This window comes from Pyrgilauda ruficollis, unplaced genomic scaffold (assembly GCF_017590135.1).
Source record: "Pyrgilauda ruficollis isolate IOZ18807 unplaced genomic scaffold, ASM1759013v1 scaffold153, whole genome shotgun sequence".
NCBI classification, from domain to species: Eukaryota; Metazoa; Chordata; class Aves; order Passeriformes; family Passeridae; genus Pyrgilauda; species Pyrgilauda ruficollis.
In genome coordinates this window covers 602,487-615,343 of record NW_024513988.1, presented here as the reverse complement: position 1 = coordinate 615,343, position 12,857 = coordinate 602,487, and the positions used below count along the sequence as shown (strand labels likewise).

Genomic DNA, 12,857 nt, shown 5'->3' with positions numbered 1-12,857 from the left:
GGTGAAAAGCCTTTCAGTTGCCGGTGGCCCAGCTGTCAAAAAAAATTTGCCAGGTCTGATGAATTAGTTCGTCATCACAACATGCACCAGAGGAACATGACTAAACTGCAGTTGGCCCTTTAGACAGTTCAAACAAGTGAAAAAACCAGATGGGACACTATAAGCTACTGCAAAGTTTCTCAGCCATCCTCGATCACCTCTGTCAGAGAGCTGCAGCTGCCTTCGCATCCTATCTGACACAAGTTAACTCAAACGTAGGATTCTGCTCAGCCTGCCCTTCCCTTTGGAGCTGCACAAGTTCCCAGGCAATAAGTTCAAGAGGTTTTTACTTGTGGTTTTGTACAAAAGTAGGCAAGACCACCACAGTTTCAAGATTACTGTAAACTGTGCTCAGCTTTCATGTCTGTCTCCAGCTTTTTTGTGTTATTTTCACTTGAACTTTTCCAGGTACAAATTGCTGTACCTTTTTAATTCCTGCAGTGGGTAGGATGATTCCTCCCTGTTGAAGGTCAGCTCTGCACTTACATCATCCCTGCATATGCTGAGGCTCCTGAATGCTAGTGCAGCTTTCCTCACAAGATGAAGGAACAGTCACCTGAGATACTTCTGGTAACCTTTGTACTGCCAAAGGGCAGCCTTTTAGAGTTGGAAGCTCTGCTTTTGAAATTTCACAAGTCAAACCTTTTTTTAAAGGTTGTTTTTCTAGAGCAGCTAAAGCCAGATGACCCAGAGCCTCTCTGTACAAAAAAAAAAAAAAAAAAAAAAAAAAAAAAAGAATCTTACCATTAAGTTAACTTGGTTTTTAAAGAATTGCATAACTGAACCCTCAAAACTGTTTTGTTTGTCAATTAGCTCTCTCCTTCTCTCTCTCTCTTTTTAATGTATTGGTTTAAATTTATTCTATCATGAGATGCATAGATCTCCTTTACACAAAACTAATTTCCATCATTGTAGACATTTGGGATTTGTTTACAATGTGAAGCCACACTGGTTATGTGGCTTGCAAGCTGTATAAACTTAAAACTGAACTTCTAATGGGGCTGGTCCAGGATCTCCATTAACAGATTACTCTTAAGATAAGTAACTTAAAAAAGACTCTTTGTCAAGTATATGTGAAAAAGACATTATTAGTGTAAGGAAATATATTATTTCAGGGTTTTGGGAGGAGGGGTTTATTATTTACTTTTAATTGCTTGAAATTGTGTGTATATATATATATATCTGATAATGTATTGCTATTAGACATCTCCAACTAGAAAATGTATAAATATTAGAAGCATCACTGTTCTGATGTTGTTGCTGTTCCAAACTATTGATAACACTAAGAATGTAACCTGCATTTTTCACTGAGCTTTCAATTAAAGCCCATTCAAAGAGAAACAAATGAGAGTCCAACAGATGTCTTGTTTCATGTCTGGTATTAAATTTCAAATGCCCTGTCCAATAGTATCCTTTTTTTTTTTTTTTTTTTTTTTTTTTTTTTTTTTTTTTTTTTTTTTTTGTATATAAAGGTACCACCAGCACTGATGACCACTAGTTAACCTGTCCAGGTCTTGACCACAATTTATCCATCTCACTTGGGAATCATACTGGCAGCAGAAAACAGTGTCAAGTTTCATATTGTGCTATAAAGCAGTTGCTTCAATCCTTCGTCTTCTTACCCAACCATTCCTTCTCTTTTGAGCCGTGAGATTTGTGTAAGAACTTTATAGAACAAGCAAAATCCCATTTATAAATAGCAGAACTGGCCTTCTGTAGAACTGGGCTGAAACCACAAGCACAGATAACTTCTTAGATTAGGATGTCATAGACTGACTTTTAAGTAAAAGTTAATTTAGAGCTGGGATGGCTTAAATCAGTTCAGCAGGTTGAAAAAGACAGTCTTTCATAGATGATGAAGTGTGAAAACCAAGATAAAGAAATATTACTGTTTCTTTGTCATACTGCCTACTTTTCTTTGGAAGTAAGTACAGCCTGCCTCAGCGCCCTTTGCCCTTGCAAAATATTTGTATCTCTTTAGCAAAAATCTTTAATGTATCTTGCCAAGCTTTTTTCTCTAATGTACACAATGGAGTTCTATGATGGGTTGAGCTTTCTCTCTTAAAGTGCAGCTGCATCGTCAAGAAAACTCAACAGTTAATTCTTCAAGTCCTCTTTTTCGCCTGGGTATTGCATCACTGTTAATTACTGTTGGGGTACTGTGACTCATTTGTATCAGTCAACTTTATCTTTTGCTGCCAAAAGACAGCATCTCTCTGGAGAAACTCATAACAAGTGTGGCAAACATCAAATATTTGGAGCGAACGGTGTACATAAAACTGCACAGAATTAAAAAATAAAGCAACTCCTCCTGCTCGCTTGAAAGAAAAGCTCGGCTGCAATAACAATGTCCTCTGATTTACCCAGCAGTTCTCGGCAGCTACAAAACAATCTGTTTTTCAGTCTGCACCCAAAATAGAGAGCTGTCTTGAGTGTTTATACTAAAAGCCAAAAAAAGAAAAATCAGCCTCCAGTTTTGCCTGCATCAGTCAAACATAAATAAAACTATCTTCTGTGAAATACAACCAAAACTCCACTGGAGCACAGGCCAGACTTCCAGTGACCTGTAAATAGCTACAGCCCTGGTTTGCTGCTTGGGGAATCACATGCCGAATAATAATAGTAGATGGCTACAAAAAATGAAGCGTGGGTTGATGAGTGACAGAGCATGTCCTTTTGCTTGTGCTGTCACCACTTTCTCAGTGAAAGACTTACTGCTGCTCTGCTCTTTGATGGTCATTACGCCCCCCCAACCTGCCAAGCACGGAGAGCACAATGGTAAATGTTTACAAGATTTTTAAAATTTTTATTCCCAGTTATTTTAGGCTGTTTGTTAAGAGAGGCATTTCATGTCTCTGCCTTTCATTTCCCTGGTTTTGGGATTCTGTCAGCAATGTAAGCCACCTTTATGGAAGTGCTTTACTGCATGAATTTCTCTGAAGCTGCCCCCTGATGCTGGCTCTTGCAGCCTGCAATTCCTCTTTTTGGGACACACAAAGATTGATCAGCAGGCTGAGTTTCTGTGAGCTTGACCTCCACATGAGAGATGAGGGGGCTGCACTCTATTGTATCTTACAAGTATCCTCAGCTCTCTGGAAAAATTTCAATCCCACAATTAATTGAGCGAATCTTTTATGCCTCTGCCCTGTGTTGTTAAACTGAAAATGGTGACTGATGGTGTTTTGGCTGATGGTTAATGTCTCAGTGGGATTGGCACCCTCTTCCTGTCCCATGGCTTCTGTAGCCTCCCCAAATGGAGAATGTTCATTATATAGATAACACTTCTCCTTTTTCTTGGCACTTCCTGAGATACAATATGTTGAGTAGGAAAGGGAATGTCATCTCCTCCCTCTCTGATGGTGTCAACTTGAATTCAAGAGCTGACTTGGCTGAATATTTTTGAGGAAGGTGAATCTAGCAAAGTGTCTGTTTTAGGAAAGCACTAGAGTGAACCTGCCTGGGTTGTAGCCACAGGATGTGCTTCTGGTGCATGTCTTCATGGCTATGGACTGTGCTGGCCAAGCAGGAGGTTGCTTCAGTTAGGGAACCTACCTGGAGCGAACCCATCCTTCAGACAGGTGATGATGGTTCCTGTAAGGGAAGGGGGGACCTGTAAAGAAGTAGCTCTTCTCTTTCCTTCTCCTTCCTTCTCTTTCCTTCTCCTTCCTTCTCTTTCCTTCTCTTTCCTTCTCCTTCCTTCTCCTTCCTTCTCCTTCCTTCTCTTTCCTTCTCTTTCCTTTGGTTCCTGTAAGGGAAGGGTCTTCTCTTTCCTTCTCCTTCCTTCTCTTTCCTTCTCCTTCCTTCTCTTTCCTTCTCTTTCCTTCTCCTTCCTTCTCCTTCCTTCTCTTTCCTCCTCCTTTCTCCTCTTTCCTTCTCCTTCCTTCTCTTTCCTTCTCTTTCCTTCTCTTTCCTTCTCTTTCCTCCTCTTTCCTCCTCTTTCCTTCTCTTTCTGTGGTGGGTTAAGCAAGTTGCCCATTTCAGAAGCCACTCCAACCAGGCCTATCTTCAGGATGTCAGTAGGATTCATTTCACTGCTCCAACAACCCACCTTGCAGCAGCTGGGAACAGTTCCTGGAGGTGCAGGTAGGTGCCTTCACCCAGTGCTTTTTCCTCCTCTCTGCTCCCCAGAAAAGGGAGTTTTCTGAGAAAAGCCTGCTGTGTGCAGCCTGGTTTTGTCACCCATAGGACCTGACAGCAAATCCAGCATGGTAAGTGAGCTGCTCCCTGCACTTTTGCCCAAGAAAAAAACTCTGGAGCAGGTCCTTAGGTGCCCAGGTCCTCCTGGCATGAGGTGCCACCCAAAGGCCACCAGCTGGCACAGGTGACACCAGCTGCCAGGGGACCTGGGAAGGTTCTGCTGCTCAGTCCTGCTTGAGCTCTGCTTGTAACTTCCTGCTGTAGGGAAAATCACTGAGCTTTTCCTTTCTTGGGGATGACCCTCATTCCCCTCCCTGCCCTCCAATTAACAAAAAAGTAATTAAAGGCAGTGCATGCAGTTCAGAGTGGCACTAATGGACAAGAAAGTCCAGCTGCAATATTTGGGAAGATCCAATAAAAGGTTCATTAGGATCCTTTGAGTTATTGGAAGTCCTGATGACACAAGGGAGCCTAATGAAACAGAAGACCTGGTCTTCACAAGAGTGATGAGTTAAAAAAAAGCCCAAACCCAAACCCCAACCCCACTGACACCATTCTAAAAATTAGACAATTAAGAGTAAAACCAGGAATGTAGCCAGAACTATTCCACCTCAAATAATAAACACAAGGATAAGTTGCCAAGCGAGGTCAAAGAAGCAAATGGTAAAGTGAGTTTAAGAGACAGCTAGACACTTTTATGGGGAGAGAGGGGATTGAAGGATACAGTGACAAAACTGGGGGTAGAGTTGAGATAAACCCAGAGGACAGTGGTGGGCCAACAGCCTCAGAGAGTGCTTGGAGCCCCAGCTGCTCAGCAGAGATGTGGAGCAGCTCTTGGTGTTCAAGTGAGACTTACCAGGGCTCGAGGGGAGTTTTCTTCCCGGGATATATATATATATATATATATATATCCCGGGAAGAAAACTCCCCTCTTTTTTCCTTTTAATTTTTCATGAAAGTATACTTACAAAATAAGAAAAAAAAGGGTTGACTGGAATATGATTCAAATGAGGCAAACCCAAAATATACAGAGGTTATGTTCTCTGCTTGTACAGGGCTTTGCATAATTCAATGTTGTCAGCAGAGCTTGGGTCGATCCCACAAAAAAAAGCTGGCAGAACTTCTGTGGCTTCGCAGAGCAGCATGATGAAGCCTGGTTTGAGGTGCTTGGCTTGGCCACCTCTGCACTGACAAGCAGGTTTTGGTTCCACCAGCACAGCAAGGTGGTTAAATGAGGGTGGGGGAAAACCAAGAGCAGCACAGCCAGTGGAAGTAAGGCAGAGAATCAAATGAACAAAGTGCAGTTTTCTATAAAGACTGCAGCCCAAACACAAATGCCAGCTTCTGGGGCTAAAATAAGTTAGCTCTGATAGCCCAAAGGGCTTTGAGCAGTGAGGGTGGTCTAAAGATGGTATTCTCCCAGAAGACACAGGTAACATGGACAGAGCTTTGCTGGATGCTGTAGGAATGGAGCAGCAGGAAGAGTCTGCCCCAAAGAGGCTGCAGGCCACAGATAAGGCTTTAAAAGGCAAATGTTTAAAGGCATGGAAAATCATGAATGAGAAAATCTTGTTGCAGGCAGGACTTTCCTGTTCCTGATAATTAAATAACTATCCCATAGGTATAAATATAATTTAATTGCATCACTGTTTTTTTCAATGATGAATATACTTGTTATGTTCTGATGAACTCTGTCAGAACTGAGATCCTAATCTGCAAAAATAGGCTGAGCAGCAACAGAAAGACCTGGCTGACCATCCTGACTTGAATGGCTAGATAAATAAAACTAACTGTTCTTCCCCAGCATCAAAAAATGCCTATTTAATGCAAAGGAATTGTAAGAAAACACAGGGCACTGAGACACCTTAGTATGGAGGTGCAGGGGAGAAATACAACTGTATTTGTTCTCAGGATGTTTTTATGTCTCACTCTCATCTGAGTCATGCCCCAGTACTCCCATTCATTTAAATGAAACGATGAAAAACATAACCACAAAATAAAAAAAACCCAAAATAAAAAAATAATAATAATAAAAAAAAAAGAATCTCACTGCCCGGAAAAACCCTGCCCCAGAATTTCTTGGGAAATGGTGGCGTGTCCTCCTTCACGTGCTCTCTTGGTTCAAGAATCACATCTGCCTAATGTTTCCTCCCAGGAAGGTCTCTGACATTTTTAACTCTATCACTGAAGCCTTGAGGTTAAGTTATGGTGTGGCTGCACAGCAAAGGTGCACTGTAAAGGCAAATAAAGGGTTTTTATCAGCTCTGTGGCCACCAGCAGAGCCCTGCTCAGAGCAGGAGGATGCTTTTCACAGAATTCACAGAATCTCTGGGTTGGAAGAGACCTTCAAGATCATGGAGTCCAACCCAGCCCCAACAGCTCAGCTGAACCCTGGCCCCCAGTGCCACATCCAGGCTCTGTTAAACACACCCAGGGATGGTGACTTTTGCTCCCAGCTACAAGATGTCCTGGCCCAGTGGGATTGCTGGCCCTTGGGACAGCTGCCTTCCCGGGAATTTGGGGCCTCCAAGCCCCTGCTGCAGCTGGAGGAGTTTCCAAACTGGCAGCAGAAAGTTACAGCCCTGACAAAGCAGCAGGCAGAGCTGGAGGCTCTCGTGTGGTGGGACTCCAAATGCAGCTCAGAGCCCACGTGTGCTGCTGTGCTGCTGTTCCAGTCACAGACTGACAACTAAAAAAGTTCAAATCTGGTTGCCTAGGGTGTTTTTCAGAGGCCAAATCCTCTGCTGTCCTTGAGGCTGCCTGGGCTGGTGCTTCAAGCTCTGAAGGGTGCGTGCTCCGAGCCTCTCACTGCTTGTACCTCAGAGCTGTGGGGATGGCTGCTGCTGTTCTTAGAAGGAAAAACGAGAGTGGAGGAAAGGAAAGGTCTCAGGCACTGGTGTGGCTGTGGGGTGGATGAAGCCCTGAGTGAGCAGCTCCCTCCCCAGCCCTGCCCTGCTCCAGGCTCCCCTCCTGTGCCGCCGCTCCGGGAAGGGCGAGCTGCAGAGTGCAGCGCTGAAGGTCATGGCACAAACAGCCTAACAACAGTCCAATATTTCTGAGCTGCATAAATTCCTGGTGTCTGCTGCAGGCAGAATCCAAACACTTGTGTCAATTCTGTACCATGCCCCAGACTGCCAAAAAACATTAATATAAGCATATTTATCTGGGCTGCAGTGTGTTACAAGAATTCATTAGGACAATATGTGATATGGTGCTGAAACAGAAGGCTGGGTTTCTCTGGCCAGAGATGAGGAAGTCTAGTCCCTGCTGAACTTTTACTACTGATAAAGACAATGTCTGCTGGCAGCATTCATTTTTTACTAGGCCATCTGCATCTAGTCAAGGATAACTTGACTTTCTGAAAAAGTCATTCATCAGAATCAACCCAGCACAACTTTCTCTTGATGAGTAAAGCAACACAAAGAAAGACCAAGATGGTTAATAAACTTCTTCGGGAGCAAAAGGTCAATGCTGCTGTAAACAAAGCAGTGTCATAGTACTATACAGAAGCATTGAAGTTCCCTGTGTGTTTATATGGCTGATGCCCCATTTATTTTTTTATCTGTGTTTGTTATCGTTTATTTTGCTCTGCTTTAGCTGATCTATAAATCTTTATAACAGTGTTCTTTATTTTCTTAATTTTTTCATCTTTCTTATCACCTTTTATCACCTGTTTGTGTCCAGTGTTTGCCACTCTCTGCTGCTTGATGGCTGCTTTTTAACCCTTTGGTTCTCATCTACCACACACAGGTATAATACTCAAGTCTTTCAGAACTTTCCTGTTTTTCCTAGAGCTGAATCAAACACTGAAGAAAAATTCCCACTGTCTCCTTAACAAATCATTAACTATTAAAGGCAAAACATGAATGAGTGCATTGATGGGGAAATATTCCTGCCCCAAGTGGCAGAGCCTTCTTTTAGCTCCACAACACAGAGAACAGGCAATAGCCAGGTATTTTTCATTTCAGGCATTTGCTGTATTTCACTGGACTTCAGATCCACGTTGGAAAGTCCCAGACTTGCACCCTGTGGCTGGGGGTAACAGATTTCTTTCCCTGCCCTCCCAGTTGTGGAGATTTTCCTTTGGCTTTTGTGCTTCGTGGCTGCACATATGGAGAGCACAGCCACTAGAAGCTGAAACACAGTCCCAGGCTCCCTTCACATCAACCACTGCTCCTCCAGCCAAATATTTTATCAGGAGCTGGGTCTAAATTAAAGGCAGTCAGCTAAAAGGAGAAGATTCCAGATCCACAATGACAAACATGGAGCAGCTGATACCTTGGCAATGTTATTCAGCTGTTCAGTGATGATTGCTCTAGAGCCATAACGTCTCAAACCTCACAGATACACAGGTGAATTTTGCCTAGGGAACGAATATTCTCTTGTACATTTCAGGCAGAACTAAAACGCTGCGTGAAATAATATCAAAGAAATAAAAAAAGTGAATTTTTCATAGTGGAGAGCCTCTAGACTTCATCTTCCTTCCTTTGGTGTGCTATTTTTTCTATCTAATTAGATTACAGAAAGTTTTGTATGGACTAGATATCCAAAATCATATAAAAAATTGTGTGATTGAAATAAATTTTTGGGGGATAGCCTCAGTAAAGCATATACTGCTCTTTTTAAGGGTTTACATCTTGAAACATTTTACTTAGTGGACTCTTGTGCAATGTAATTACTAATGGCATTGGAGTATTTATTGAAACTGGGTCCTCTAGGGAACAAAAACATGCTAAAGACCCTGAATTAACCATGAATTTTGAGATAGCTAGTTAAAACACTAATCTCCTTTGTTACTAAATGTAATATAATGTAATGCACTTCTAATAGTATGAGCCTCTGCTGAAATTGCAACCTTGGACTCCTACTTAGAAATGCCCCATGTTCATGAATTAATGCACATAAGACTTTTACCTGAGGAAAAAATTGCTGGCTTAGATTCAAAACTCAGTGCTTATTCCAAATTTAGTGTCCTAGCTATTCCACATGAGTAGACAGTTAGAGGAAACATGGAAAGCAAGACTAGAGGAAGGTCTATGTACTGGGATTATATTCTGTATTTCATAGTTCAGCTGCATTCCAGTACCTCTGGTATGTATTTCTGCCTTTAACATGGTAACATTTGTAAATGATAAATAAGTAGAACAAAATTTCAGGTGACAAGAGAAACCTAGGGCAGGTTTTTTGTTGCTCTTGTTGGTTTAGTGTGATTTTTTTTTTTTAACCTCCCCTCTCTGCCTGGAAGGACTATTAAATTTTAGAAGATAGGGGTGAGCTAATCTTCAGACCCATACTGTCCCAAACCATGAAGTCACTTTAGAAGAAATGTAGTGAATAATCATGAAAAATATAACATTGTTCTTAGTCAGAGGATATTTTGTCAGTTTGTATTGTTTAACTTGGCCATTTGCTGGAAATAACTTAGTGCGTTCCTGGCTCTTTTTGGCATCATCTTTAGATGCAGGGTTGTTTGTTTAGACTTTAAATGTTTTTATTAAAACATATACAAAACTAAAAAAAAACCCAGAAACTTAAGTAACCCAACAGTATTTTTCAATTATACATTTAAATAAAAAATTATTGTGATTGAATTTTTATATCTGTTTTCTATTGGTGCATTTGGAATTCTGACCTTCTCTGAAAATATAAATAACTGGTGAAAACAATTTTGCCTTCTATTGGAGACTCTTCTGCCTACTGCACAGATCACTTGAGCTGACTGGCATAAAATTTAATTTGCATTAATTAGCCACAGACAAGGGCAAAATGAAACGGCCGTGACCCATGAGAGCGGGATTTTAGAGTGAAAATGCTGTCTGTGAGATGGCTGGGACCCTTGAGTTGATCTAGACATGAAGTTTCCCACCAAGTGATAAATCCAGCCAATATTTACCCTGCAGGTGTAAATCTGCCTGACTGAGCTGCTCCTTGAGAGCTTTTCCAACCACATCTAGTTTCATTTCCATACCTTGCTTAGGGTCTGCCCCAGCCATGAAGTAACAAGTGGAGGATTAAGAGTGTTTTAAGGTCACAGAATGTAACTGTGCACTGACAAAATCATGTATTTTGTTATTTAACTTTTATTCCCGGCTCTGTGACTGCTTCACGTAGCTCAAGGTTATGATGATTGTGTTTTGCATGTGATCCTGCATTTGGTGCTGCTCAGTGTGAACATGCAAGGAAAACGTATCACCACTCTGTTTCCATAAAGAGGTACTAATTTCCTCCATAACATGAATCCCTCTTGGCTTCTGGTGTGGAATAAATGCATTGTTGTGGTATTGATACGGCTGTGAACTCTGAAACATTGCACATTTCTAAGTTAATTAGGGTCATGAATTAATTTTTCAGATGGGCATCCAATCCTTGGTATCTATCCCAAATTTCAAATTAATTGGGCCAAATTTACATTTAATCTTTTGGGGCCTTTTTTATTTTTTAGAAATAAAATACTGGAAACAGTTATGTCAAGTTGAACAATGTGTTTCTCTCAAACCCGAAACTAAATGTTTTGTTTCAGTATCTTCAGAAAAAAAGCAAAGGGATTGAAGGGTACAGATCTGCTTAACAAAGAAGTCTTGTATTCAGAAATAAGGAATGAGAGCATTTGGGCTGCAGAAAATGCAAGTTCAATTTTCTCCTTTCTCTGGTGCAATTCCAGTGAATCATTTTCCTAACAAACAAGTACAGCATGGAGATTTCCACCAGGCAAGCAAATCACATTTTTATCTGCAGATACAGGAATGCTGGGGCTTTTTTTTTTCTCTTCTTTTTTTCATTACACCAGATAAATCAGAAAAACTGATCCTGCTGGTGCTGGGAGAGTTTGGTCAGTGGCCACCTACTACAGACCTAGCAGGCACTGAATCTGTCAGGTAACAAGACTGCAGACACTCAGGGCATCATTAGTGAATCATAGCTTAAATCACTTTACTTTTGATTTACTAGTTGAGCTCTCAGTCAGCACAAAGATGAACAAAAGCTGCTGCTCTCTGCAGGATGCCTGAAATGAGGCTTTTAGTCTGTGCTCTGTTCTGCGAGCTGAGCTCACAATGAAAACGCCACAACTGAGCTGTAGAAGCCACCAGAACCTCAGTCCACACATACCTGTAGTTAAGAAACTGCCTTAATGTTTCTTAACTTCAAGAGGTGCAAAATTTACAGCCACGGAACAGCCGCATTTCGTGTTTCAGAGACATACTCTTTCCTAGCATAAACTGACAAAAGTAGGTCCTGGTAAAACAGGGATGTGTGGTACAATGGGAGAAGTATCTACTACAGAAAACTTTGGCCAGGGGTCACTAACTTGAGGGAAGTGCTTATCTCCTTTATTTGTTTCCATTATGTAATGAACAGTCAAAATAGCACTCCAGCATCCCATTGTGCCTCGATTTTTTTTCCCCAAAATAAGGCTCTACGGCAGTTCTCTGCAGCAAACAGAATTTTCTTCTTTTGGAAATATCTTAGTGTATCTCAACATTTTGATAACAACTAGGGAATGATCTGAAAGTCTATTTCAATTTAAAAAAAAGTCATGGAAGCAAACAGTTTGTGTAAATGACATCTCTCATTGCACTCTGCTTTGTTTGTTAATTTAAGGCTCACCGTCATTATTATTTCTAAAGATTAATTCTGTTTAAATAATCAATTGAGCAGAACAAGATGTTAGTGGGATAGTTAGCTGTGTGTCATAATATACTAGATAAAGGATTATACCGCACTTAAGAATTAATAACATTTTAAACCTCTACATAAACTATTTTTTTTATCAATAAACATGTCTCTGACAGAGGGCCAGATGCACTCACAGGTCTTAATTGTTCAATCCAGTGACTAATCCCCACTTGATCAAGATTTTACTGACTTAGCAGCTGTCAGGAGAGTGACAAATTTATGATTCAATTGCAATTTCATCTTAAACTTGAAGCTACGTGATCATTTGTGGGAATTAGCTACTTGATAAGATAAGGAGGGTGGAAGAAGTGCACATAATTCTGTGCAGCAGAATCAGAGTGTTGCAGAACTCCTTAGGATGCACTGGAAAGACACAAATGGCCATTAAGGGATTAGCCCATCACTGACTGAGTGGCTGCACAGAGTTGAGGTTTGCTAAATCACTGCAGTCCCAGGTCATTATCCTTGGATGCAGGAGCCAGTTGAATCTGTGTCCAAACACACGAGCAGTAAATTGGAGGGAAAGGATTGTGCCAAAAACGAGAAACAAAAAACGCTGAACCCTTGTTCTTCAAGTGTTCAAATTTCCAGGTCATACCCCAAGTTTTTTCCTTCTTGGCATAAAAAATATTTTTTCACTGCCTTTAGTATCAGCATACTCTTGTCTCTGTAATCTCTTTTGAGTGTATTGCTTACCCTCACTATCAAATTTGTGCTTAGTTAACAAATGCTGAAACTCAGATAACATTTCAGAAACGGATTAGGAAAGCAAAGTTAGGAGTTTCCCTCTCTGCTTTCGATGGCTTGTGCACAGTTCCTACTTAAAAATGTAATTAAAATAAATGAGTTTCCCTCATTTGGGTTTTGTAATGATAACATTTTGGTAAGCCCCTCGATTGTTTTGTGTGCCATTGACATGTGAATCAATAGTGCTGTAATAGCTCTGTTTATTTTCAAAAGTTTATGACAAAAGTAGTGCTCTTGTTAAAAATAAATGCAAATCCAAT

General features: G+C 41.0%; 1 protein-coding gene across 3 annotated transcripts in view; it reads left to right on the top strand.

The window, feature by feature from the left end:
- Positions 1 to 1,380, top strand: part of WT1 (WT1 transcription factor) — a 33,624-nt gene extending 32,244 nt beyond the window's left edge. For 2 of the 3 annotated variants that reach the window (XM_041461756.1, XM_041461755.1), the window contains exon 9: positions 2 to 1,380. In XM_041461756.1, coding sequence (XP_041317690.1) covers positions 2 to 123 — 122 coding nt within the window. In that variant the 3' untranslated portion in view covers positions 124 to 1,380. The remainder of the gene's footprint in view (position 1) is intronic. The other variant, XM_041461757.1, reaches the window with a different exon arrangement.
- Positions 1,381 to 12,857: the final 11,477 nt, after the last annotated feature.